At 40.4% G+C, this 27,357-nt stretch overlaps 1 protein-coding gene across 1 annotated transcript; it reads left to right on the forward strand.

The window, feature by feature from the left end:
• Nucleotides 1–661: 661 nt before the first annotated feature.
• Nucleotides 662–3,325, forward strand: LOC142176445 (serine/threonine-protein phosphatase 7 long form homolog). The gene is made up of 4 exons (XM_075244242.1): nucleotides 662–1,221; nucleotides 1,345–1,441; nucleotides 1,531–1,716; nucleotides 3,146–3,325. The coding sequence occupies exons 1-4, from the start codon at nucleotides 662–664 to the stop codon at nucleotides 3,323–3,325; spliced, it is 1,023 nt and encodes a 340-aa protein (XP_075100343.1).
• The last annotated feature ends 24,032 nt before the right edge of the window (nucleotides 3,326–27,357 follow it).

Consider the following 27,357-nt stretch of genomic DNA (forward strand, 5'->3'; position numbering starts at 1 on the left):
TATTCAGTCCAATTCAATAATATTTAATTTAATTCCTTAAACTAGCAAAATTCTAAAAATGTTGAAATTGACACGCATAATAATTAAGGATAACTCGGTGCTACCGGGCCTCAAAAATCAAGCCTGAAACTCATACATAATTATTCAGTCCAATATTAAACATAATTATTTATTTAATTATTAAGCTAACAAAATTCTAAAAATGTTGAAATTGACACGCATAATAATTAAGGATAATTTGGTGCTATCGGGCCTCAAATATCGAGTCTGGAACCCATATATAATTATTTAGTCTAATATTAAACATAATTAATTATTTAATTCCTTAAACTAGCAAAATTCTAAAAATGTTGAAATTGACAAGCATAATAATTAAGGATAACTTGGTGCTACCGGCCTCAAATATCGAGCTTGGAACTCATACATAATTATTCAGTCCAATATTAAACATAATTAATTATTTAATTTATTAAGCTAACAAAATTCTAAAAATGTTGAAATTAACACGCATAATAATTAAGAATAATTCGGTGCTACCGGGCCTCAAATATCGAGCTTGAAACCCGTACATAATTATTCAGTCCAATTTTAAACATAATTAATTATTTAATTTATTAAGCTAACACACACAATTAATTTTGTTTAAATTATAGTAGACGACATGGACTTTCCTCCGCCTGCGCATCCTGGACCTGCCGAGGATCAGCTACTAGTGTTGCAGGGCGACCATAGGTCCTCCTTTGTATGGGAGGGACAACTATCGATGCAGGCTCTCCGCCCCAGGAGACCTGACGATTTGTGGGAGTTCATCGTGGAGCATCCTTTCCATGCCCGCGTAGTCGCGCGCCTACAGGCTACGGGCTTCTATACGATTTTTGAGCTTGGACGGATGCAGCTTGATTGGTCTCTCATCACGGCCTTGGTAGAGCGGTGGCGACCGGAGACGCACACTTTTCACTTGCCCATTGGAGATGCCACCATCACGCTGGAGGATGTTAAGGTTTTATACGGGCTACGCGTAGATAGATGGGCCGTGGCACTGCCCCAGTACATTAGATCCATGATGCGTGCACAGTTTTTGGATATGATGGGGTATTTTACTGGTTATAGACCTCAGGGTGACGCTGGGGGCAGTCGCGTTGCTTTGTCAGCCATTAGAGATCATATGGTTGTTTTGCACCCAGACATTACCGATGAGACGGAGGATCTCCATCTTGAGAGGTACACGCGGTTGACGCTGCTCCTGTTTTTCGGTTGTGTCTTGTTCCCGAACACTTCGGGGAGTCTCGTGAGTATGCGCTTTCTCCATCATCTTCAGCAGTTTGATGCTTTACCCTAGTATAGCTGGGGTGCTGCTGTACTCGCATACCTGTATAAGAGCATGTGCCCGTCGAGCATGGGCCCGGCGGTGGACATATGTGGTTTTCTGCCCCTCCTACAGGTGACAACATTTTTGAATACTCTGTTCATTATTCTGAATTCTATATGGTCGAAATGACTCATAAATTTTACATCAACCTTTTATCTTAGGTTTGGGCCTGGCAGCAGATTATGCCGTTGCAGCCACCTCTACAACAACTTGCGCTCGGTGAGGCTTATCCGTTTCTCCCTCTAGCTTCTAGGTGGATTCTCCAGCGTGGGAACTACCGAGGGACCAATGCTCATCATAATCTCCCCCTTATCAGGGATGTGCTAGATATGCTGGTGGACGGACAAGTAAATATGTACCTACACTTACTTGTTTTAAATTGAGTTGTGTTGCGCATACTCACTTTTATGTTATTATTTGGTAGTTCATTTGGACTCCATACAACGACGAGTTGCTAGCTCAGCTGCCCGTTTATTGCTCAGTCGATCGACTGCTTTGGAGCACCTCCGTCCCGATGAACTTCTTTGATATGGTTGAGTATCATGCCACAGAGTGTGTGCTTCGCCAGTTTCACCGTCCCCAGCCTATACCGGGGGAGCCTGGATGGGTGGCTACACGCTATTAGCGGGATGACCGTGCCAGACTGGACGATATATATATGGGATGGCTAGAGCAGCAGGTCCATATTTGGGAGGAGCAGCGAGCTGACCGTATTCCGCCAGCGCCTACATTTACCCAGGAGGACACTATTCATCTGTATGCGTCATGGTACCGCCGTCACACCCGACTGATTATCGGGAACCCTATTCATGTACTTGGCGAGCGCTACAGACCATACGCCGGGAGGCACGAGGCACTGGTATGTTTTTTGGCTTATTAATATCGTATAATTGTGATATAGAGTTATTTAATTAATATTTTAAATGTTTCACATGCTATTGGGCATCATCACTTCTACCAGTTGAGACAGGAGATGCAGCAGCATACCGACATCCCTGCAGTCGTTGACTATGGCTGGCGGGTGGCACAGTTGGCTCGTCGGACCCTGTTTCAGGCGAGAGATGCCGCGAGATTGGACCACGAGGCTTAGTATGCGGCGCCAGAGGACTACCATCGGGGTAGGGGTGTCCCACGAGGCAAGGGTAGGGCACGAAGGAGGGGTGCCCCACGAGGTAGGGGTGCCTCACGGGGTCACGGGGGACGGCGAGGAGGTGGTCCTCAGTAAGGGGGCATTGAGGCACCTGTCGACTCATCTGTTGAGGGACATGATGAGGACTTTGGAGTTGAGGTGCTTGGAGATGATCAGCCGGGTTGTATACCTCGGGTAGATGAGCCTTCCAATAGCATGCCTTCGTACAACCTTCAACTATCTCTGCCAACATCGCAGGTCACCCCGTCAGGAGCATTGTCGATCACAGGTACATTCGACGGGGATGTAGACTAGTACTTTGCATGCCCATCTACCACAACTGAGGATCGGCCGACCCGGGACGTGGATGGCGGGCGCAGGTTGAGTTATGCCTCATCTCCGGCGGTTGATGCGGATCTACCACAGGGGCAGGTATGTTTGTATTGCTTTAAAATTTCAATTTGTTTTCTTTTCCTTAATGAGTTGACATTAATTAATTTTTAATTTTCTTATGTATGTTTTGTCTCAGCCCATCTTTGAGGCCACTACATGCTTTGACGAGACCACGGTGAGAAAATATTTTTTGACTCAACACGTACAATATAAATATACTTTTTCACATGCTAAGATTACTACTTGTTTTGTAGGTTGCTGACGGCCCGACGGCATATTCTTCCGATCCTGCCAGCTGTGGTGTCGATGTTGCTGCACATCCTCACATAAAGAGGCGGCTTGATAACGATGATCCAGATAGTGTACCCGGGTGGCAGGGGATACGACTTAGGCCGGCAGCAGCACTGAAGCACACAGGCTGCAGGACTCACTGATTTACATATATTTTTAGTTTATGTAAATAGTGCATTATGTAAATAATGGTAACAATTATCTTTTAACAATATTTTTATTTTAATTGCGTTTGAACAACAATTTTACTTAAACAGTGCACAAGAAACACAAACATTGCAAACGTAACACAAAAACAAACAGTAGAACTAAAACCATCACTGCACAAAGGATAACTAAAACCATAAAACGCAGTACTATACCACGCGTTATATTAAATTTTTCTGCAATAAACCAACTTTTTCACATAGTTTTTATCTTTTTCAGAACGACAAGACAACTCCATAAAATGCAGTACTATACCACGCTTTATATATTAAATTTTTCTGCAATAAAGCAGCTTTTAAACATGGTTTTCATCTTTTTCAGAACGACAAGAGAACTCCATAAAATGCAGTACTATACCACGTTTTATATATTAAATCCCGGATCGCTTCCATGCGCCTCGTGAATTTGCACTGCTGGTGCTCAGTTGCAGCCATCTACATTAAGTCATGCAAGGCCTTGTCAGGATATTTCTTCTAGAAATTGGCCTTCAGGTGACGCACACAGTAACAGTGGTATGCATATGGTTCCTGCCATTCAGGCAAGTGACGTACAGAACTTAAACTACCACCATGCCGATCAGATATTAGACAAATACCTGAATGTTGTTTGACAACGTACTGCTTCAAGTGGTTCAAAAAAAGCGTCACATCTCTTCTCTTTCGTTGGCACATATGGCAAAACTAGTGGAAATATTTACCCGTTGGCATCTACTGTAACTGCAATCAAAAGCTTAATATCATACTTTCCATAGACATGAGTATTGTCTATGGAAATAACAGGACGACAATGCACAAAATCATCAATTGTTGGCTTAAATGACCAGAACACATAGTTGAAAATATATTCGGGTCTAACCGGACTCCGCTCACGCCTCCATTCAACAACAGTCCCGGGGTTAAAGTATTGCAGTGCGGCCATGTACCTGGGCAGATTTGAAAAAGACTTATCTCAGTCGCTATAAATAAGTTCAAAGGAAAGTTTGCGACTGAGATATGCCTTTCTTTTGGTTATAATACAACCATATTTCTGGTGGACGGCTGTAATACACTCTTTAATCTTGAACCTAATGGACACTTCCAAATATGGAATCAAGACAAGAGAAATCAAGTCCACATCCAAGTTGAAGTGATTCTCATTGTATGTGTCCATTTCACATCTGTGCTCGCTAATAAATTTACCCACTTTTCACAAACCTAATTTCTTCTTGGTGGCACGCAACATCCAGTGACAACCCATAAAGTCTCTACGACATACAGCCTTGTATTTCTCCGTAGTTGACTCACTTACCGTCATCTCACGGCACTCTCTTATACTGTAGATTTTTACAGCCTTAATTAGGCAAGTTTTATCGAGAAAATATATGCCCTTTGTCAGAACAGCTGGTCTAGACTCATCCCACATCGCTGACCGAAATTCATCATCATCCCTTGTGAGGGCATCCACGTTCGGCATGCTTGGAAAATTATCAAGGTAGAATATTTCGCTCATGAAATGGCACGTGGGACTCGTACACTCTTGGTCTAGCGGGAGGTGGAGTAACATGCTCCCTCGTCATCTCAGGTTCAACATTCACTTCCTCCTCATCATCACTCTCATCATGGAAGTCATCCCCAAACTCATCCGCATTGTTGTCATAATCACTATCATCTTCCTGACTCTGCGCATCTTCCAAATCACGAGTAAATACGTCGTCTATGGGCAACTGTGTGAGGTCAGGAGCTTCAAGAAGCTCGTTTTCACTGCACAAAAAAATAAAATGATAAGTTACCCAACTAGATAAATACTTTAGATATAACTATATCACTTTACTTACAAGTCGTACTGTCTTGACGTTTCATGATGGATATTTTCTTGTTGGTGATGACTCCCGGATGGACCACCGTGGTCCAATACTCCAGAACTACGCATATTCCAACTAGGGGCGGGGTCATAACTTGTAAAATTCATATCCGAACGGTACCCCCTATGAAAAATATGAGTGTTAATACAAATCTAATTAAAACATAAAATAAACATCGCTAAAGCGTAGTAAAATTGAAGTTTACCAGTCGCCTTGTTGATTATATAAAGTCGAAAAATTATTTTGTGGTTGCTCATTCGCCGGTGGTGACAAGTTTAAATCAAGGCAAGCTCTTTCATCAGCAATCTGTCCGGCAAAAACTGCTCCAGAATAACCACCCGATGACTGAGGGTTATCCCTACTATGCACGCCCTTATTATTGGGAACGTCTTCCACCTTGACGTACATTTTCAATAATTTTATTACGATAAATTCCCTGTATTCATCCAGAATACGCAAAAAATCTCTAAGAGTTTCATCACCCTCGATGTTAAACTCAGGAAAAAAAAGAAGCAAACCCCTGCGGAGTCACTGAATACGGAAATCTACCGGTTACTTTAAGGTTAACCGAACGCCTCCTATCACTCATTTTTGTACATAACAACGATACCAATTTATCGTACTCATAGTAAATGGCAATTTAACATGACACTATGGAGGTGAGTTATACCTCACAGAGTTATTTTCCAGCACAACCTTACCCCCCCCCCCCCCAAATATAGTGAAACCCTTATTTTTGGCACTTCAGACATTGTAAAAAAAATGATTGATAAGAAGAAGAGAGAAGTATGAACGTAAGTTTGAATGGATTTTCATAAAATTGAAACGTCTTTAAATAAGGTAAGTCCGAGAATTTTTCTATGTAAAACGCAATACAATACACGTTTTATGTATTTGAATTATTGTTATGTCAGTTAATTGTTGGGGCTAAAAATCAGAGTAAAACGCAGTATAATAGTACGTTTCAGGTAAAACGCATTATTATACTGCGTTTTACAAAAAAAAACAAATGTGTTGTACTGCTTATAAATAAAACTCAATATAGTACTGCGAATTAGTAAAAAATAATTTTTATAAATAAAATGCAGTACTATACTATGTTTTATTTTAACGGTCAAATTTTCGTTAAAATAAAACACAGTATAGTACTGTGTTTTATGTAATTACATAATTTTTTTTAAACATTAGAAATGTATTTTTTATCCAAAAAAAAATCATCAAAAAAGTTTGGGATTCGAGTTTAACGTGGTCTGACAATGGTCATAGGATTCTCTTTGATTTGCACATTGTTGGTACTATCACTGGCACTGCTTCGACCGTTTGTTGTCAACAAGTGACTCCAAATTATAGAGGACCCCTCATGAGCGTGCCTATAAGGTAAGTTAGTTTGGAAATCCAAATCTCCAGCCAGACAAAACGAAACATTAATATGAGTGAAACGTCCTTGGCCCCACCTATTCACACATCCTTATCCTATTTAGACCCATTAGATGTCACGTTGGCTATATTGTAAAGGGAGAATTTTTGCACTGATCTTATCTTATATATAAACCCATAGATGGAACAACTACATAATTTTGAGGAGACTATTTATAAATAATTGTTGGATTTTGATAGTTTTAGTTTTAGACGACTAAAATTTTTGTTGGGTTTTTATCTAATTTAATAAAAAGATGTGAACGAGAAATGGAGGGAAACGAAAAGTTTGAAGTGTTCCTCTCATTAATGCACTTTATCCCTCATCGAAGATGGAAAGAAATCATTATTATAGAGAAACACATATTCTAACTCTTACAAAAGTTAGAGAAGAAGTGGTGTCTCACGTCGTAGCGATAACATGTTGAAATTAGAGTTGTAAATAGTTGTACGTTTATGTATTTATGTAGTACGCTTCTAGAAGGTAGTTAGTTAAGAAGTTAGTTATTAATTTTCTCTTCCACAAAGTCGGTTGTGTTAGTTAGGATAAATAGGTGATGTACAACTCATTTTCAATTTAAGCCAACTAACAGAAAAGTTGCTTCTCATTTCTCTGCCTCTCTCTATCGTCTCTTTTGCTCTCTCTCTCCCGCTCAAGCTCACCAATGGTGAACCTAGGGCTAGATTCCAAAATGGTATCAGAGCCATGGTTCTTCACGACTGAGCAACGAGCATTTCATACGATCAATTTCCTACGTCTTTCACTATTTCACCTGCTCTTTGATCTCTTCTTCTCTTCGTCTTCGATTGTCCCAAATCTGATTTTTTTTCTTTCAATCCTCTTCTCAAATGACACTTGATTCACCTCAAATTACAGCTGGATCTTCACATGAAAAAAATCAACATATCCATTGTAACGATCCGATGTATGTTCATCCCTCAGACACACTAGGGATGTCACTTGTTCCTCAATTGTTAATTGGAATTGAAAATTACTCAGAATGGAGACGATCTATAGAGATGTTGCTCCTTGTGAAAAATAAACTTGAATTTGTTGATAGAACTTGCACTAGAGAGTAGTACAAGAAGAATGTCTTCCAATTGCGGCAGTGGGATCACTGTAATGCCATAGTGCAGTTGTGGATTCAAATTTTTGTGGCTAAGGAACTCAGGAAAGGAATTGTGTACTCTTCAAATGCACAAAAGGTTTGGAAGGCACTTAAAGATCGTTTTGACAAAACTAATGCTACTAAAGTGTACCACAAGAATAGGGAAATCATGTTACATCACGTACTTTAATATTAGGTTAAGTCGTAGTAATCCATATGAGCTTGAAGAGATTAAGACCATTCATGAGATTATAAAAGATTTGTAACTATGTTATTGTAAGACCCCGTAAGTTTAACAACCTTGATACCGTTATATACATTTGATATGGTATTTTGAGTGGAGCATTTTTGTAAAAAAGTTTGAAAAATATGATTTTATATAGTTATTAATATTACTACTTTCGAATATGCTTTAAATTATACACATAATATGAGAAAGTTTATGAGATTTTCTTTATTGTAAATATAGAAATTATTTTTTTCACAAGAAAAGAAGGTTATCATGTTACCATTTTAAGAATTAAGCGTACGAAAATTTGTACTCTTTATATGAGATTAGGAAAATTAGAAATTGAGAAAATATATGTATTTTTACATGAATATTTTAATGAAATAATAATGCATGTATTGATTTTATATGTTGATTTTATATGGTACCATAATTTATTAATATTTAATATTTTAATGGCTTAATTTAGTATGAGGACAAAACTATTTTTGCGGTTATAAGTGCTTATGATATTTATAACAAGTGATAAGTAAAGTCGTAAAGGTGAGAGGGTAAAAGAGTTGAATAAAATGAGGTTGGTCGAAGTTTGACATCTGGGATAAAATACGGTCTAAGCTATAATACCCTATATTTATGGACTAGTGCCATACAAGATACCGCAAGAGCATGATAGTAAGATGTATAAAGTGTGTTAAAAGTAAGTAGTATTTTAAATAATTTGAAATTATTCTTAATTATGTAAATAACTGGGTAATTAATGAATTTTAGTGGGAGATTAATTAAAAATCTTTGGATAAAGTTAAAGCTCCTAACGTGGCAGCCAAGGAAAGCTAAAGAAATGACTCTTGAATTATATAGCAATATGGCACATTTAGAAGACTAAGTGGCTAAGTCATCAAATTAGTCGGCCTATCAACTAACACTTTTAAAGAATTCATTTGAAACTCCAAGTCTTTGGATGCTAAGCTTACGGATGGAACTCCAAAAAATTCAAGCTCCAAGTCTTCGGATGTTAAGCTTGTTTAAGTGACGGATGGAACTCCAAGAGTTCATTTGAAACGTCCTAATGCGATAAAGCGTGAAATTTGCAATTCTAAGAGAGCACGGAACAATCTTTCTCAAGAGAATCGATTCAGGTATGTTAAGGCGAATCCTTTCTTCTTTTGGCATGATCCAAGTAACGGCACGTAAACGTAATGCTATTCCATAAGTGGTTCTACTCTTAGTAGTTAAGGATGTTTATGTTCTTCATTCTTGTAAAATGATATTCAAGCATGTCTAAGTATGTTCCTATGTCTCTATTGAGGAATATGATAAAGATGTTAATGTTTATAATATAGTGATATATGCATCGTCATGCATTTACCACCATGCTACGGCCGGTTGGGTAGTCATGCATATTCATTTACAACCGTGTTTCGGCCGGTTGAGCAGTCATGCATATTTATTTACCACCGTGCTACGACTGGTTGGGAAGACATGCATCTTCATTTACCACCAAGCTATTGCCGGTTGGGAAGTTATGCATTTACTATCGAGCTACGACCGGTTGGGCAGTTACATATTTACCATCGAGCTATGGCCGGTCGGGCAGTCATGCATTTACCACGGAGCTAAGGCCGGTTGGGAAGTTATATATTTACCACCGAGCTACGGCCGGTTATGTAGTCATGCATTTACCACCGAGATACGGTCGGTTGGGCAGTTACATATTTGCCACTAAGCTACGGCTGGTCGAGCAGTCATGCATTTACCACCGAGCTAAGGCCAGTTGGACAGTTACATATTTACCATCGAGCTATGGCCAGTTGGTCAGTCATGCATTTTCCATCGAGCTACGACTGATTGGGCAGTTACATATTTACCACCGAGCTACGGCTGGTCGGACAATCATGCATTTACCACCGAGCTACAGCCAGTTGGGAAGTTACATATTTACCATCGAGTTACGGCCAGTCGGGTAGTCATGCATTTACCACCGTGCTACGGTCGGTCGGACAGTTACCACTAATCAGTTGGGCAATCATGCATCATACGATATGGATAATAGAAATAGTCTCACAGAGAAGCATTATATATATAAGTATAATAATTATGCATATACGGTGGCACTTCAGAGATCCAAGTTTATTCTTATATGTCTTTAATTAATGTTCACTTATTGTTATGTTTCAGCACATCCTTACATACTCGGTACATTATTCGTACTGATGTCCTTCTATTGGGGACACTGTATTCATGCATGTAGGTATAGATAATCAGATTGACGAGCCCTCATAGAAAGACCTTCCGATCAGTCTTCAAAAGATGCCAAGTCAGACAAATGAAGAGTCTTACCGGCGAACATAACATTCTGTTCCACAGCAGAAGGGACTCTAATCTCCAGCAGAAAAGTCGTACCGGCGACACTCCAAATCCCCAGCTGGAAAGTGATACAAATGAGAGAGTCTTATCGGTGAAAACCTTCACAGGCACCATAAGGTGATGAAAGCTGAGAGAAAACCAAAATGAGAGAGACTTGATAGTGAAAACCCTTCGGGCACTACAAGTCGAATAAGATTGAGAATCAGATGGGGAATCGCCGATTGAAGATCTTGAAAGATGATTGACGGTAGAGGATAGGCCACATACGCATGTCATGGCCATTAGAGTCGGTATCTGCGTTTGATAGGTTTTTATTTATAGTTTCTTTTGTAAAAGAGTCGTTGTTTCCTTTGTCTTTTATTTTGTTTCTGTTATCTTTCTCCTTTCATAAAAAATTCCCCAATAGAGTCTGTCTGGTCAGAACAAGTATGAAATGACTTCAAATAGGCCATCAGCTTTCCAAAATGAGATCTGACTAGTACATCCAAGTGGTAGCCAGCAGGGAACAAACGCGAGGCCAGTGTCAAAAAGATATCCCCAGCAAAGGGAATTGACAAAAGGATTGACAAGCGTCAAGAGAGATATCCTTGCCAAAACAAAAGTTATAAACCTCAAGGCCAAGGCCCATGAACAAAGCAAGGAAAGCGGTGAGCGTGATTTAGCGAGATCCATACTAGACTAAAAGGTCGGGGAAATGCCAGTTTCCAAGCTATGCCACAAAAGAAGAGGGATATCCCCCATTAGGAAGGGATTATCCCCAGCACATAAGATCATCCCCAACAAGTTGTTGAACGCAGAGCAAGGAAGGAGAAAGGGAAAAACCATCCCAGTAAGAGTATCACAACCAACCACCATGTTTTAGACTAACAATTTTGTTTGATTTGAAACAGGTAAGGGAAATGGCATTGAGGCAGAAACGCATGCCACAAGGGATATTATCAAACTGGGGCAGAAAATTTTCCTTCCATTTAGAAAATTTTCTGGAAGTCAGGTACCCCCAGCTGATAACATTTTACCCCCCAACAGGTAAGTAAATCAAGGGAGGTAGTCGTTGAAGGAAGAAGCTATGCAAAAACAAAACAAAAACAAAAAAGGAATTAAAAAAAAAAGAATAATAATAAAAATAGGGAAGGTAGAAAAGGAAAATTCATCCCAATCCCCAGCAAGTATTCAAGGTAAGACATTTTCAAGTCTTAAAGATATTTTGGGTTCATCCGCCCTCGAATAGGATATTTCGGGTCCATCCGCCCTCGAATAGGATATTTTGGGTCCATCCGCCCCCGAATAGGATATTTTGGGTTCATCCGCCCTCGAATAGGATATTTTGGGTTCATCTACCCTCGAATAGGATATTTTGGGTTCATCCGCCTTCAAGGTAAGACATTTTCAAGTCTTAAAGATATTTTGGGTTCATCCGCCCTCGAATAGGATATTTCGGGTCCATCCGCCCTCGAATAGGATATTTTGGGTCCATCCGCCCCCGAATAGGATATTTTGGGTTCATCCGCCCTCGAATAGGATATTTTGGGTTCATCCGCCCTCGAATAGGATATTTTGGGTTCATCCGCCCTCGAATAGGATATTTTGGGTTCATCCGCCCTCGAATAGGATATTTTGGGTTCATCCGCCCTCGAATAGGATATTTTGGATTCATCCGCCCTCGAATAGGATATTTTGGGTTCATTCGCCCTCGAATAGGATATTTTGGGTTCATCCGCCCTCGAATAGGATATTTTGGGTTCATCCGCCCTCGAATAGGATATTTTGGGTTCATCCGCCCTCGAATAGGATATTTTGGGTTCATCCGCCCTCGAATAGGATATTTTTGGGTTCATCCGCCTTCGAATAGGATATTTTGGGTTCATCCACCCTCGGTGGGAACTACGTTTGACCTGATTCCTCAAAGAGGATACGTAGGCGCCTCACGGCTCGGTCATAGTATGCATCATAGCAAATATAGGATGCATAATGTACATAGTATGCATCATAGCAAATATAGGATGCATAATGTACATAGTGTGCACAATATAGCACAATGTGCGTAACGCACGTAACTCAACATAAGCGTAAAAAATAAATTCCCCAAGCAAGAAAACTAGGGCAGAGGTTATGTTTTAAATTCCAACAAAGGTCTGATTCCAAAAGTTGTAGCACATCACCCTTCAAGTTGTTTTCATTTTTATAGCCCCTCTTCAATCCCACACCAAAACCAACGTCAACATCCAAAAGACCTCCCGATCAATGTTCGAGAGATGCCAAATCCGGCAGATAAGACCGAGAATAATACACTGATCCCCAGCAAAGAAGAGGATCGTGAGACTGAGAATGAATTGATAGTCAAAGGAATCTCCAGAAGAGAGGGTCGTATCTACAACGCCCCGATTCATCGAAAGAAATAAAATGAGAGAGTCTCATCGGTGAAAACCTTCGCAGGCACCGAGAGGCGATGTAAGATGAGGGATATGAAATGAGAGAGTCTTATTGGTGAAAACCTTCACAGGCACCATAAGGCGCCGGGAGATGAGAGAAAAGAGAGAGTCTCATTAGTGAAAACCCCTCGAAGGGCACTATGAGGCGACAAGATAGAGCAGCAAAAGCTACCACATTCGCAATAAGTGAACACTCATTTATCATCCCCAGCAAGTCAAACCATCGGGCAAATCAATTGATACAAATAACTGGGTCGGAATCTATGGTGCACGCCATGATCACGGGGACCAGTTGTGTCCTCCAGATAAGTTCTTTTGATTGTCTCCTCCCACAAAATATTGGTTCAGAAAGATTTTCTCCTTTCCATATCTTTATTTCTTTTCCTAAAATGTGTCTTTAAAGGATTTTTCAAAGCTTACTACCAGAAACCGAAGGGGAATTCATCCAATGCAGGATAATACAAACAGTCTTAAAGGCCGGCCCCAGGCAATGCAGGGATTGTGCTCGGAAATGTTGGAAGAAGTATGCTCCAAAAGGGAGTGGTTTCGGGAGTTAGAAGCAGACTCCCACATCATGCGTTTAAAGAGAAAGCAGAGAAGGGGATAAATTGAAAACCAATCCCCAGCAGGCTAGAGACCCCCAACAGGCAACTTTGCCCGCCAACCAATTATGGGGACAAAGAGCAAGAAAAGAGGAAGAGAGAAAAATTTCTCGCCAGAAAGGCACCCTCTACCACCACGATTAAAACTGACCAAATCCTTTTGTCTGTTGTAGGGGAACAGAGGATTGATTAGGGCAGCAAGATGCAATGCCATGGAAGTCACCAAAAACCGGGGCAGAAAATTTTCTGCCGATTGTCGAAAATTTTCTCGGAAAAACGGGGAAGCAATTTTAATACATTTAAGTTCTAGGTCGCCCACCAGTATAATGCGGGAATACATTCAAGTTCTAGGTCGCCCACCAGTATAATGCGGGAATACATTAAGTTCTAGGTCGCCCACCAGTATAATGCGGGAATACTTTTAAGTTCTAGGTCGCCCACCAGTATAATGCGGGAATACATTTAAGTTCTAGGTCGCCCACCAGTATAATGCGGGAATACTTTTAAGTTCTAGGTCGCCCACCAGTATAATGCGGGAATACTTTAAAGTTCTAGGTCGCCCACCAGTATAATGCGGGAATACATTTAAGTTCTAGGTCGCCCACCAGTATAATGCGGGAATACTTTTAAGTTCTAGGTCGCCCACCAGTATAATGCGGGAATACTTTTAAGTTCTAGGTCGCCCACCAGTATAATGCGGGAATACTTTTAAGTTCTAGGTCGCCCACCAGTATAATGCGGGAATACTTTTAAGTTCTAGGTCGCCCACCAGTATAATGCGGGAATACATTCAAGTTCTAGGTCGCCCACCAGTATAATGCGGGGAATACTTTTAAGTTCTAGGTCGCCCACCAGTATAATGCGGGAATACATTTAAGTTCTAGGTCGCCCACCAGTATAATGCGGGAATACTTTTAAGTTCTAGGTCGCCCACCAGTATAATGCGGGAATACTTTTAAGTTCTAGGTCGCCCACCAGTATAATGCGGGAATACATTTAAGTTCTAGGTCGCCCACCAGTATAATGCGGGAATACTTTTAAGTTCTAGGTCGCCCACCAGTATAATGCGGGAATACATTTAAGTTCTAGGTCGCCCACCAGTATAATGCGGGAATACTTTTAAGTTCTAGGTCGCCCACCAGTATAATGCGGGAATACATTTAAGTTCTAGGTCGCCCACCAGTATAATGCGGGAATACTTTTAAGTTCTAGGTCGCCCACCAGTATAATGCGGGAATACTTTTAAGTTCTAGGTCGCCCACCAGTATAATGCGGGAATACTTTTAAGTTCTAGGTCGCCCACCAGTATAATGCGGGAATACATTCAAGTTCTAGGTCGCCCACCAGTATAATGCGGGAATACTTTTAAGTTCTAGGTCGCCCACCAGTATAATGCGGGAATACTTTTAAGTTCTAGGTCGCCCACCAGTATAATGCGGGAATACTTTTAAGTTCTAGGTCGCCCACCAGTATAATGCGGGAATACATTTAAGTTCTAGGTCGCCCACCAGTATAATGCGGGAATACTTTTAAGTTCTAGGTCGCCCACCAGTATAATGCGGGAATACATTTAAGTTCTAGGTCGCCCACCAGTATAATGCGGGAATACTTTTAAGTTCTAGGTCGCCCACCAGTATAATGCGGGAATACTTTTAAGTTCTAGGTCGCCCACCAGTATAATGCGGGAATACATTCAAGTTCTAGGTCGCCCACCAGTATAATGCGGGAATACTTTTAAGTTCTAGGTCGCCCACCAGTATAATGCGGGAATACTTTTAAGTTCTAGGTCGCCCACCAGTATAATGCGGGAATACTTTTAAGTTCTAGGTCGCCCACCAGTATAATGCGGGAATACATTTAAGTTCTAGGTCGCCCACCAGTATAATGCGGGAATACTTTTAAGTTCTAGGTCTCCCACCAGTATAATGCGGGAATACATTTAAGTTCTAGGTCGCCCACCAGTATAATGCGGGAATACTTTTAAGTTCTAGGTCGCCCACCAGTATAATGCGGGAATACTTTTAAGTTCTAGGTCGCCCACCAGTATAATGCGGGAATACTTTTAAGTTCTAGGTCGCCCACCAGTATAATGCGGGAATACATTCAAGTTCTAGGTCGCCCACCAGTATAATGCGGGAATACTTTTAAGTTCTAGGTCGCCCACCAGTATAATGCGGGAATACTTTTAAGTTCTAGGTCGCCCACCAGTATAATGCGGGAATACTTTTAAGTTCTAGGTCGCCCACCAGTATAATGCGGGAATACTTTTAAGTTTTAGGTCGCCCACCAGTATAATGCGGGAATACTTTTGTTTGAGTCATTGAGGTTTTATTTTTGCAGACGCATTTGCTAACAAGAGTTCTGTTTTACCCGTAGGAGATGCACATCCTAGTCTAGTCTTTAGTTTACTCATCATTGCATCAGTAGTATAAATGAGTTACAATTTTGCTAACGACTCACGAATCTTCCCAGTACACACTGGGTTAGGAAATTTTGTTTGTTTTGTTTGTTTTGGTTGTCAGGGACCCGCCTGTAGAACGGAGGTTGTTGTATGCCAAAGAAAAATAGAAGTCAGGCGTCCACCTGGAGAACAAGGACAAAGAAAAGAAGAAATCAGGCGTCCACCTGGAGAACAAGGACAAAGAAAAATAGAAATCAGGCGTCCACCTGGAGAACAAGGACAAAGAAAAGAAGAAATCAGGCGTCCACCTGGAGAACAAGGACAAAGAAATAAGAAATCAGGCGTCCACCTGGAGAACAAGGACAAAAGAAATAGAAATCAGGCACCCACCTGGAGAATAAGGGAATACAATTGAAGTATTGAAGTCAAAAGCCCGCTCATATGAGAAAGGAGCACACTCATAATCAATAAAGCAGAGGAATACAACAGGAATCCCCAGCAAGAAGCAATAAAAATCCCCAGCATTCACAAAAGGCTGGTCAGAAAAGAGAAAAACAAAAAGGGAGAAAAACACGAAAGTGGAGAGCAAATGTGGTCTGCTCAAGAACTAGCACCTACAACTAGCAAGTATCAAGGTTCAGATCCAAAGTCTGCATGAAGCACCATTCAAGACTCAAGACCAAGTTTCAGAAGACTTAAGAGATAGGAATCCTTGTAACTAGTAGCTGATAGGCTTAGTTAGTCTTTTTTCAGTTTTCATTTTTGTTGTAATGACAGGACCGCGGACCGGAACCTCAACGGAACGGCACCTCGATCGGCTCCCCACCTTGGTACACTTCACTATCTCTCTCATCCCGAACTACACGTGGCCTGATTCCTGTATAACCAAGGATATGTAGGCAGCTCAGATACCAGGGCTCGGTCACATTCCCTCCCTTTCCTTAAGTGTAGTCCGTCCAAGTAATGGTCGGGTCAAAAACACGTCTAGTCGTTCTTTGTCGGAAAACTCTTCGTGTTTCCAGTCAAAGAGGGGCAGCTGTAAGCACGTGATTTTTGACCCTCCCCGAGAATTTTCATATTTTTAGCGTGAATATGTGAAATTGGGTCTAGTATAGCTATTTTAACTATTTTTACTTTATTTCATTGCTAAAAGAAAATTTTAAAAAAATATATATATAAATTTTAGTTTATGTATCTCTCATAAACTTGAAAAATACAAAAATTGCACTTTATTTTTGTACTTTATATAATTTCGAAAATTACAAAAAACATAATTCTATTAATGTTTTGTAGTCGCTTTAATTTTGGAAAAATACAAAAAAAAAAATATTACTTTATATTTTTGTCTTTATTAAAAAACGAAAATTACAAAAAAATAGTTTTATTAATATTCTATAGTCATTTTAACTTTGAAAAATACAAAAAAATATTGCTTCATATTTTATCTTAATATTTAAAAAATGAAAATTACAAAAATAGTTTTATTAATATGTTGTAGCTATTTTAAATCTTGAAAAATACTTAAAAAGATATAGTTTTGTTTAAATACTAATCTTATTTTTGGTAGTTATTTTGCTTACATAGGACTAGTTAAGCAACGTGTTCCTATTTCTCGGGTCCGGGCAAAAGAATAATATTCGGGTTTAAACTACCCGGTTTTAGGCCTAATTTTCGGACCTAACCCATAATAAACCGTGTCCAGGACACGTGGGGAACCCCACCACGCGTGGGGGACATATGCCTCGAACCCCACCACGCGTGGGGCTCATTTTCATGGGCATTGTGTTACAAAACACGGACAAAAGCCAACAGAAAAGGGGGGGACTCGAAAAATTTGGAGGGAGACTACTGTTCATCGTCTTCTTCTTCTTCAAAAGAAGAAGAAGAAACCCTAGCGTGAAATAACCCAGGACGACCTCCCCCAACGTCCAAAACTCCAGCCCAGTCCGTCGACCTCCGCCAAAACCACCGTCAACCTCCCAGCTGCCCATCAACAAACCACTGTTCCTCCGTCTCCTTTGGAAAACCTAAAACACCCTACTGTCCAAACCCTCCGTCTCACCACCTCCATTAACGCCACCACCCTCACGTCCAAAACCTTCAACCAACCCACCTGCTCCGATGACACCATCTCCCTCGTCGTCTCGCAACCAGTCCGTCGACCACTGCCCGATGACCAAACAACCAGTCGCACCCCCACGCACCATCTCCGTCGACCCACTGCCAACCTGCAACCACCCATCACCAAACGACCACTCTGTCCCGGCCAGCTGACCCTCTCTGTCTCGCCTGCATCGTCAACAAACACCCAAACCCCACGTCCCAAGGAGCAGTCGACAAAAAAAAAAAAACCAGTCCACCAAAACCTCCGACCACCCTAAACCATCGTCAAACAACCATCACCCCGTCGAGCAGCAGCTGTTGCTGCTGCTGCTGTGTAACCTGCCCCAGTGCCACGACCAACAGCAACATCCAGTTTCCCTGTCGTTTCCTCACGCCCAGCAGTGGAACAAACGACCACTGAACACCGTCCAAACACCCCTGCTTCAGCTATACTGTCCAAACGCGACCACCACTGCTTCAGCTGATGTTATCGTTGTTCTTTCACTGTTGTCGTGCGGTCCGTTGAGGTCGACTTTGTTCATCGAGGTCCGGCGCGTCGAGTCCGTCCGTTGAAGTCGATGTTGAGGTTCGGTCCATGGCTCTATGCGTTTCTGTTTATTCAGGTTAGTAAGCCTCGATGTATTAGATAAAGAAATTTTACATTCAGCGTTCGAAGTTGCAATATATTAATTGATATGATAATTTTCCGCTTATGTGTTCATCGTATGCATTTTTGCTCATTTTGCGTTATGTGATTCCTGTTTATTTGATGTCATGTAATTAAGTTGGGTTAATTGTTCTACGACGCAAGTTGGATGTTGATTTGTTCGTGGCCCTTTGCTTAGTTCATTCGGATAAAATTGGCATTAGTACTCGTTGTTACTACTCCCGAAACACTCGTTCACTAAACTCATTTTATTAATTTTTTTTGACAAGTTATGAGATTTTAGTTGTAAAGAAGCCGTAAGGTTTAGTATTGTTAAAGGCGTAAAAATGGCATCCTTTTTTTAAAAAAAATAAAAAAAAATATAAAAATAAAAAAAAATATAATAGTAATAATAAAGAATAAAACGAGACGAGCCTCGCCGAATAAAAGGGACAAATTGCGGGGCCCTCACAAAATATATGTATTAAATACTTAGATTCCGGGATGAGCCGTTTAACAAGTTTCACGGCCCTCCCCAAAAATAATAATGCGCTAGTTGCTTTAGGCGCGCCTTTAATAATGTTATCTCCCTAAACTCGGGTGCACATTTATGTGACCCAAATCCAAATCTCAACAGAGTCGAAATATGCCTCTAGTCAAGGGCGCATTGATTGTGGCGTGGCCCGAGACGCATTTCCATGACGTTGCAAATTCCTTTAAAAAAGTAAGAATGAGATGAGCCTCGCCGAATAAAAATACAAATTGCGGGGCCCTCAGTAAATACTTGTTTTAAATTACTTAGAATTCAGGAGGGCCGCTTAGTGAATTTCGTGGCCTTCCCAAAATAATAACGCGATAGTCTCTTTAGGCGTGTGTTTAATAATTTACTTTCTTAAGCTCGGGTGTGCATTTCATGCGACCCAAATCCAAATCTCAAAACATCAAATAAAATGCGTTCCGGATTGTGGGTGCATTTCATGTGACGCAGTCCAAAGAGTGTTTTAAGCGATGTTCACATTCTTGTAAAAACAATAATAATAAAGCGGTTAAAAGTTAAAATTGGCACATTGGTTCATAATTGTATTTTAAAATCAGATAAATAAGCCGAATATAACAGTTGAGCGACCGTGCTAGAACCATGGAACTCGGGAATGCCTAACACCTTCTCCCGGGTTAACAGAATTCCTTATCTAGATTTCTGGTACGCAGACTGTAATATAGAGTCATTCATTTCCTCGATTCGGGATTAAAATTGGTGACTTGGGACACCCTAAATCTCCCAAGTAGCGACTCTGAAATAATTAAACCAAACCCGTTTCGATTGTCCTTTAATTGGAAAAAACTCCCCTGCGCCCCCTCGGGCGCGGAAAAAGGAGGTGTGACAATGAGATAGTAATATTATGCAGCAAAACAAAATATAGAATTGTTCGTGAATCGAATTCAGCCATTTTAAGGACGGACGAAGTAGGGAAAAGATCAAAGGCTTTACCAATGCATATGAAAGGCCCAAATTTGAAAAAACAATATCAGAGCGTAAAAAGGCCACTTTGAAAAAAATACATAAATTGCCTATCAAACTCAAAATAACTATCATTTTTTTTCAAACCCAAATTTTTTTCAATTTCTATCGATCAGGCTCAAAAATATTAGCTACATGCCCATTGCCCAGCTCACTCTTCTTTGTGACGTAAAAGGACCTTGAATTAACCTAGTTTTTTTTCTTGAGGTTCAAGCTCCCGATTCAATCCGATATTTTTAATTTTTAATGGAGTTTTTGATCGTTTTTGGGAGGATACTGGTAGAAGAAATCGAAGAGCCACCATTTTAAAGCATGAGGTTTCTTAAATTTGAAATTTAATATCGAAATTTTATTGTTTGATTTAAAGTGGATGTCACAAATTATTATTTACAATATCTTTGAGAAGTTCATACTTAATTTTAGACTCATTTGGAGATGATGTGAGGTGCTTGAAATCAAATTTTCGAAGATCCACCATTATTGAGCTTGAAGCTCTTGAATCTAAAATTTTACCTTGAAGATTGTTGTTTGATTCGAAGTGGGTGTTATAAAATATGGTTTAAAGTTACTTTGAGATCATACTGAAATTGGTGATTGACGATTATTTATGTTGGTATTTGGAAGCTTTATTTTAAATTTGAGATTATTTGGAGCAGATTTGGGATAATTTGATCGAAATTGAAGTTGCAAATTTGAAGCACACTTTGTTAAAACAACCTAGAAAAACTATATAAATCGGGTAGACTTGATGTCAACTTAACAAATAGGCAGGAGAATATATAACTTAAACTTTACCAATCTGGTAGAAAAGCCTTTGTAGAACAAAATAATCCTAATCGGATAGATTTTGATGAACAACTTGACAAATAGGTAGAGTAAATATAAAATAAACTCTATTAATTTTGTAGACAGATCCTGGAAAGCAATAATCATGTGCGCGTTCGATTTGTTTTTTTAATACCACTAATTTTAAGAACATTCGGCCAAGACTAGCCTTTACGGGTCATTCCTATCAATCACCTAGCGAAGTCTTGGTCCAACCTTGTTCACTAAACCCATGAAAGATTTGGTCAAAATATCCAAGATGCGTTGTAGGCCCAATATAGTGTGTACCAAATTGGGTCTCCAGGCCCATTCCCGTTCTTGGGAATTTCCCGCGGCCCGACGATTCCTCCCGGCTGGAAACAGTGACCCGATTGAAGTATCCATGAAGCGAAAGAAAATGGCCAAACTTCTTGCATATGCAAGTGCCAAATGATATTCACTTTTATGGGCTACAAAGGAATTTTTTTTAGTGAAAGTGTCACAAATTTACTCTTTTTTTTGTAATTTTTTTGTAAAAATGAAGAATTTAATTCGATTTTCTCTCCTATTTATTATGGCGACAAAGAATCAAATTATTACTATATTTATTCCTTTTTCTCGGCAAAAATTGGGGGGAAGGACAAAGGAAAGAGCGATGCCTACATTAAATCAATTGATTCGTCATGGTAGAGGAAAAAACGGTACACGGACCGTACTCAAGCTTTGGATCACCTCAATGCCATTTAGGCTCTCTAGTTAAGTCTGTTGTCCGCCGCCTTTCTTTCCCATGCCCTCTTCTTCTTCCAAGTGCAGGATAACCCAAGGGATTGTGGGTTTTTTCTACCAATTGGGGCTCTCCATTCACCACCCCCATGAGCATGGTCTACAAGGTTCATAACTAGGAGTTGTATTACTTCCCAATCCAATTTATTCAGTCTTTTTCTTGGGATTGGTTCTTGTTTGTACATTGTTATTATATATTCTATCTTTAACTCTTATTTTGTAGTTGTTGCGCAGTTCTCCTGTGCTTTCAGCCATGCTGGCTCCATATATTCTTGTACGGTCAAAGAAGATCGATTCCGTAAAAGATGAGATGGGTAAATGACAATTCATTCACTAAGGAGTCGTTAGTTTGGGTTTAAGGAGATTTAATCTCTCTTAAAATTAAGCATTAATTTCTACAATGTTCAGTTGTTATTTTTGTTTCTGTTCATTCAGATTATATGCATACAAGCCATGCAGAAATTTATATATCACTTTATTGGATAGAAAATGTAGAATAATATATAATTAATACACAAGCAACACAAAATAAAGCCTCATAATAGTAAACAAACATATATTTTGCTTAAAAAATAAACACGTATTTTATGTCGTACAATGTATATCAATTTGCAATATATCAAACAAAATATGCAACAAGAAATAATTCTCACATTACTAATCATTGTATTCCTGCATAATTTATCTCTAAATCAAACAACCAGATATCATCAAAAAGAAGTAATACAACAAATCACTAAAACGTCAATATTAGTACCAAAATCTCTTCAAATCTTTAGTAATCTACATCCTTACCATATTCACGGACTCAGCTAAGCATCCTTGCGGCTAAGAAACGTGGAAGATGGATAGGCCTTTTATGGCTGGTCTTTTAAAGGGGCCCTCCAGTAACTTTGGTAAGATGTCGCTGAAAAATAATGGGATTTTCCAAGGTATTATTAGAAAAACCTGCAATAATAATCAGAATTTTTATGCTATTTGTCAATAGAGAATTGATATTTTCAACTCCTAAACGCTATCTAATTTGAGTTACTCGTGCGACGTTTAAGTATGGGGCCTTACGCGGCGCGAATTCGGATATAGTCGGACTCCAATGCAAGTACCGAACACCGGGCGGGAAACCAAAAAAAAACATCCGAGAGGCAACAGTAGTCCATTTCTATGATAAGTTGAAATAGAGTTTACACATCTTTTTAGTTTAAAATATCTTAAGAAAGAAAATATCTAGAGTTTACCCTTAAAATGAATAACAATTAAATTTGTATGCGGTTTAAAGGATATGTGATTTAATTTAATATGAATGATCTAAGAACAAAAACTAATTGAATTAAAGGAAAACAAGGGGATCAAACCAAGTGTGATGAAACAATTAAGCCTGACTTAAAGTTTGAACGCTAAAACCGGTTCCGATCGAGCCCTCGAGATGAGCTAGGTTGCAACTAAAGAAATGAACAGCTGAAGAACACTTTGAACAATAGCTAAAAGACAAAAATAAACTTTATTGCTTTGATGTGCGTGCTAACAGTGGTCTTAAAAATGAAAAGGTTCTCCCTTTTATATAGTAGGAGAGTTTCAATCCTAGTACAAGTCTAGATACGGTAAAAATTCCTTTCTCCTAGTAAAAAAAACGATATGCAATTGATATCGGGCATGATCCATGCCGTAATATCCGATTGATGGTGGATATTTCGTCTCCTCGTTCTTCCTCTCTAACCATCTTCCCTTTAATCTTGATTCTTAGCTTTGCTTGGGCTCGATTCTTCCCATGTTTGGTCATGCCCGATTCTTGACGTGTCATTCGTCCTCCTGGGCTCTGATCTATGGCACCCTAGCCTTACCCAAGCCACGACCGAACTATGTTGTCTCTTGTTTCTTCATTGGGAAATCGGGGATAACTTTACCCCCGATTTTACCCGTACATAGATAATCCCTCATGTTTTGGGGAGTAGATTTATAGGAATGAAGAGAAATAACTAATTGACCCCAGTAACTAACCTCATACGCCATAAGCAAGTTGACGAGCCTAAACATCACATCCTCTGTAGGTGCCGAATGCAAAATGTCATGCATTCATTATTCTTTCCTATAAAAACCCCAGTTTCCCTTTTTCACTTTTTTACATTTTGATTTCGAACTTTCTTAAGATACCCTCAAATTTTCAACTTGTTTATCAATCCTTCAAATCTTCATAAGTTGTTCTTCACATCTTCATACCTTGATCTCTTATCTTCAAACCTTCATACTTTACCTTCAAACCTTCATGCCAAATCTTCAAATGTTTATATTCCCAAATTAAGATGGCTAAGATTTCAAAGTCGGTTCCCCAAAATACTACACCTTCGACTTCTACGTTGGCCACGGGCACCAAGGCAACCCTTCCAGTAGTAGACCTGGAACCCTCTCACAAATTTTATCCCCGGAGGCTTCTCCATAGACAATAAATTCAAGGTCGAAATAGTCTCCAAACAAGGAGACTGAGTTGAGGAGGCATGGAGGTACGTCTGCTCCATCACCGAGGAGACGCTCCAAGTGCTCCGAGAGGACTACAAATGGGAAGGCAAAAACATAGTCGTTCCTAGTACCGATGAGGATATCAAAACGCACGTGTAAAAATACTTAAGTATTTACATGTATCCTTTCACATTTGGTTCGGTGGATACAGTGGTCCTCGATTTTTGTAAGAGGTATGAAATCTACCTCGGGCAGATCCACTAGTCTTTTTAGAGGATCATGACCCCTATCCATCACTTTGCTAACAATACGGAGGAGTATCGATTCATGGTTAACCATCTACTCCGAGTTTACAGCCCCCGAATCTTCTGAAGGGGGGTTAATCAAGCTCGTTCGACGGGCAAAGAAGGCTCACTTCTCGTGCATAGATGAGGATTGGGATTGAGGTTGGCAGGGGAAGTTTGTTTGGATAAAGACTGAAGATCTCATTCCCTCCGAGTTCCTTCCATTCCCCGAGAAGTGGAACTCAAAACATAAGTCCACTTCCTCTTAAGTTGTCAAAGTACTCCTTTGAATTAACTCCTCTTTCTCATTACTTGTTTCCTCTGATATGCAGCCGTCGCCCGAGTATCCAATTTGGTCACTCATTTTAGGGAGTAGGTCGAGGGTGTATGCAAATAACTGACCTACCCCGAGCGTGAATGGAACAAGCTTTCCAAAGGCAAGTGGGAGGCTCATTCTCATGGTGAGTGTCCATCTTCTTCTGGTTGATTTTCCCTTTGGGTTATGTTGATCTTATCATTGTTTTGACTATATATTTTTCTTCTACAGGTTTGCCTAAGACCACCAAACTTTGGAAAATTACTTAAGTCATGGCCTCGTCTCCTTCTGAAAAACCCTTCGCTTCACTGCAGCCTACTGCCGAAGCTGCTGCAAAGAAAGGAGGAGAAGACAAAGAAGAAGAAAAGGTCCCTGGACTCCTCGGACGCTCCTACCGAGGCTAAGAAGATGAAAAGGATCATAGGCAAGGTTATAAAAAGTACCAAGAAAAATTCCCATGCCAGGGTCCCGAAACTGGAAGCTCTTTACTAGCTCAGGGAATTTCCTGAGGATGATGATGACATGGAGTTCTTCGTTCACAAATCAATCGACGCCGACAAGATCTGGCAGCCCCGAAGGGGGGCAATCGTAAGGCTGAATCCTCCTTAGCTCGGGAGCCTGAGAAGGAACATGTGTCTACTGCTTCTCAAGAAGCTCCTATGGTTCCGAAGGAGGTTGTCTTGGGAAACATCGATGTCATTGACGTTCTAGAATCACCATCTCATATGGAGGCCTTTTTAGATGAGGCTCGGGCTACCACAGAAAAACTAACTGAGGCATCCCGGGACGTGGATGAGGCCCCCAATTCATTTTACGAGGGTGTATATGTCGGCGGGCTGGAGGATTACTCTAACTTTGGCCACCTAGAGATCCCGAAAAGGGATGCGTAGCTGGAGTCAGGTGGGTCGGGTTCGAGCCCAAAGCTCGAGAAGCAGTTTCCAGTCCCGAGTATGGATCATAACCAGAAGAAGATGGTTATGTTCACAGTACCGGCAGATACTAGGATACTATCCGGGTCAGTCGAAGTGGCCAACTATCTCCGTTCTTTGGTAACCAGAGAGAACCAATTGAAAATGAACGAGGTAGATAGGCCAAGTCTTTTCTTTCTTAAAGGGTTCTTTTTGCTTTAACGATATTCTAATGATCCCTCTTTCCTTGTGTCTCAGGCCGTGGTACTTCATTATGAGAGCTTTCACCAGGCCAGGATGGAGGTGAGTTATCTCGAGTTCGAGCTCAAGGAGCAGGTCCGGCAAAAAGACATATACAAAGCTCTCTGTGAGAAAAAAGATGAAGTCCTTCGGGACCACTTTGTCCTTAAAGCTGAGTTGGAAAAAGCCCTAAAGGAGGGCTCGAAGGCAAAACAGGAACACGCCCTTCTGGTTGAAAAGGTAAGAGTGTTTGAGATCAACAACGAGAGGTTAAACGCAGATGTTAACGCAGCAATCTCATAGGTCCAAGAGAAGATATCCATGATCTACCAACTTAGGTCTGAAATGGACGAGGTCAAAGCTTCAGTTGAGGAGTTGAGGGGCAAAATGGAGCTCCTAGCCCCGGAGCAAGATACCACCAAAGAGGACCTAACATTGACCAAAGTACAACTCCAAGTGATAAGAGAAAAAATCGATAAATGGTCTTGGTTAAATGAGGAAATCCAGGCATAGCTTGACTCGGCCATTACAGAATAAGATGCTCTCGACCAAGAATACACTGCACAGAACTCCAAATTAGAGGCGGCTTTGAACGAGGTCTCGGAAGTCCAAGACATGTTGGCCCAGTACAAGGATGATATAGAGGTAGCTGAGGCTCGTGTTATAACGAAGGCCATATATGTGAAGTGGCTATCTTGGAAAGAGACTCTCGAGGAGATCCAAGCCCGGGGTTTTGACCTAAAAGCCGAGATATAAGAGGCTAAGAGGCTTGAGGCTGAGGCCAAAGCGAGGTACCAACCCGACGGTTCAGATAGCAAGCTAGGCTCTGACGAAAACTAGGCAGGAAATGCCTTAGATTATTTTTGTCTTTTCTTGTAGTTGTATGATATGTACTTTGGAGCCATTTTATAGTGCCTTTGTAAATATCTTTTGGTAACATATATATGAATTTCTCTTCGGCTACATATTGTGTCCTTTACTTTTCTGTACTTGCTTATGTTCAAGACTTAGGATATATAACGTATGTCTTAGACTTCATAATATGCCATCGATACCTTAGCATAGAATTTGATATTGCTTAAACTGTTCAATCTCTCAAAGCCCAAACAAGGCTTGGATTAAATAATAACTCCGAAGACTTCGGAAGACTCGATAAAAAATGAAGTCTTTGCTAAAATATTTGAGCGATTTAACCAGACACTTATTCTTTGCCGAAGGTGGCTCTTTTCATGGATGTAATTCGAGACCGAGTAACTTGATTGGGTCTGAAGTAATCTTTTGTGGATTAAAAATGTGTAAGGACCTTACTTTTTATGCATGAACTCAGATGTATCTGATCCGTTTATATGCTGTGACCGAAGCTCTAAAGGTTTCGTCTCTTAAGTTGGTCGTGGCCTTTCATGTTTGGGCCCTACCTTGTAGGCTCAGTGCCTTTGGAATTTAGTAGCCCGAATTTCCCAATCTTGTCATCGGGTAGTAGTCCCTAGTTTGGGGTGGCCCATAAGCTTAGGGGTGTTTAGACGG

Source organism: Nicotiana tabacum, chromosome 3 (genome assembly GCF_000715075.1).
Source record: "Nicotiana tabacum cultivar K326 chromosome 3, ASM71507v2, whole genome shotgun sequence".
NCBI lineage: Eukaryota > Viridiplantae > Streptophyta > Magnoliopsida > Solanales > Solanaceae > Nicotiana > Nicotiana tabacum.

Coding starts and splice junctions, on each gene's coding strand:
- LOC142176445 (XM_075244242.1), top strand. CDS start 662: ATGGACTTTCCTCCGCCTGCGCATCCTGGACCTGCCGAGGATCAGCTA. Junction 1,222..1,344: donor GAGGATCTCCATCTTGAGAG/GTACACGCGGTT, acceptor ACCCTAGTATAG/CTGGGGTGCTGCTGTACTCG. Junction 1,717..3,145: donor ATATGCTGGTGGACGGACAA/GTAAATATGTAC, acceptor CTTGTTTTGTAG/GTTGCTGACGGCCCGACGGC.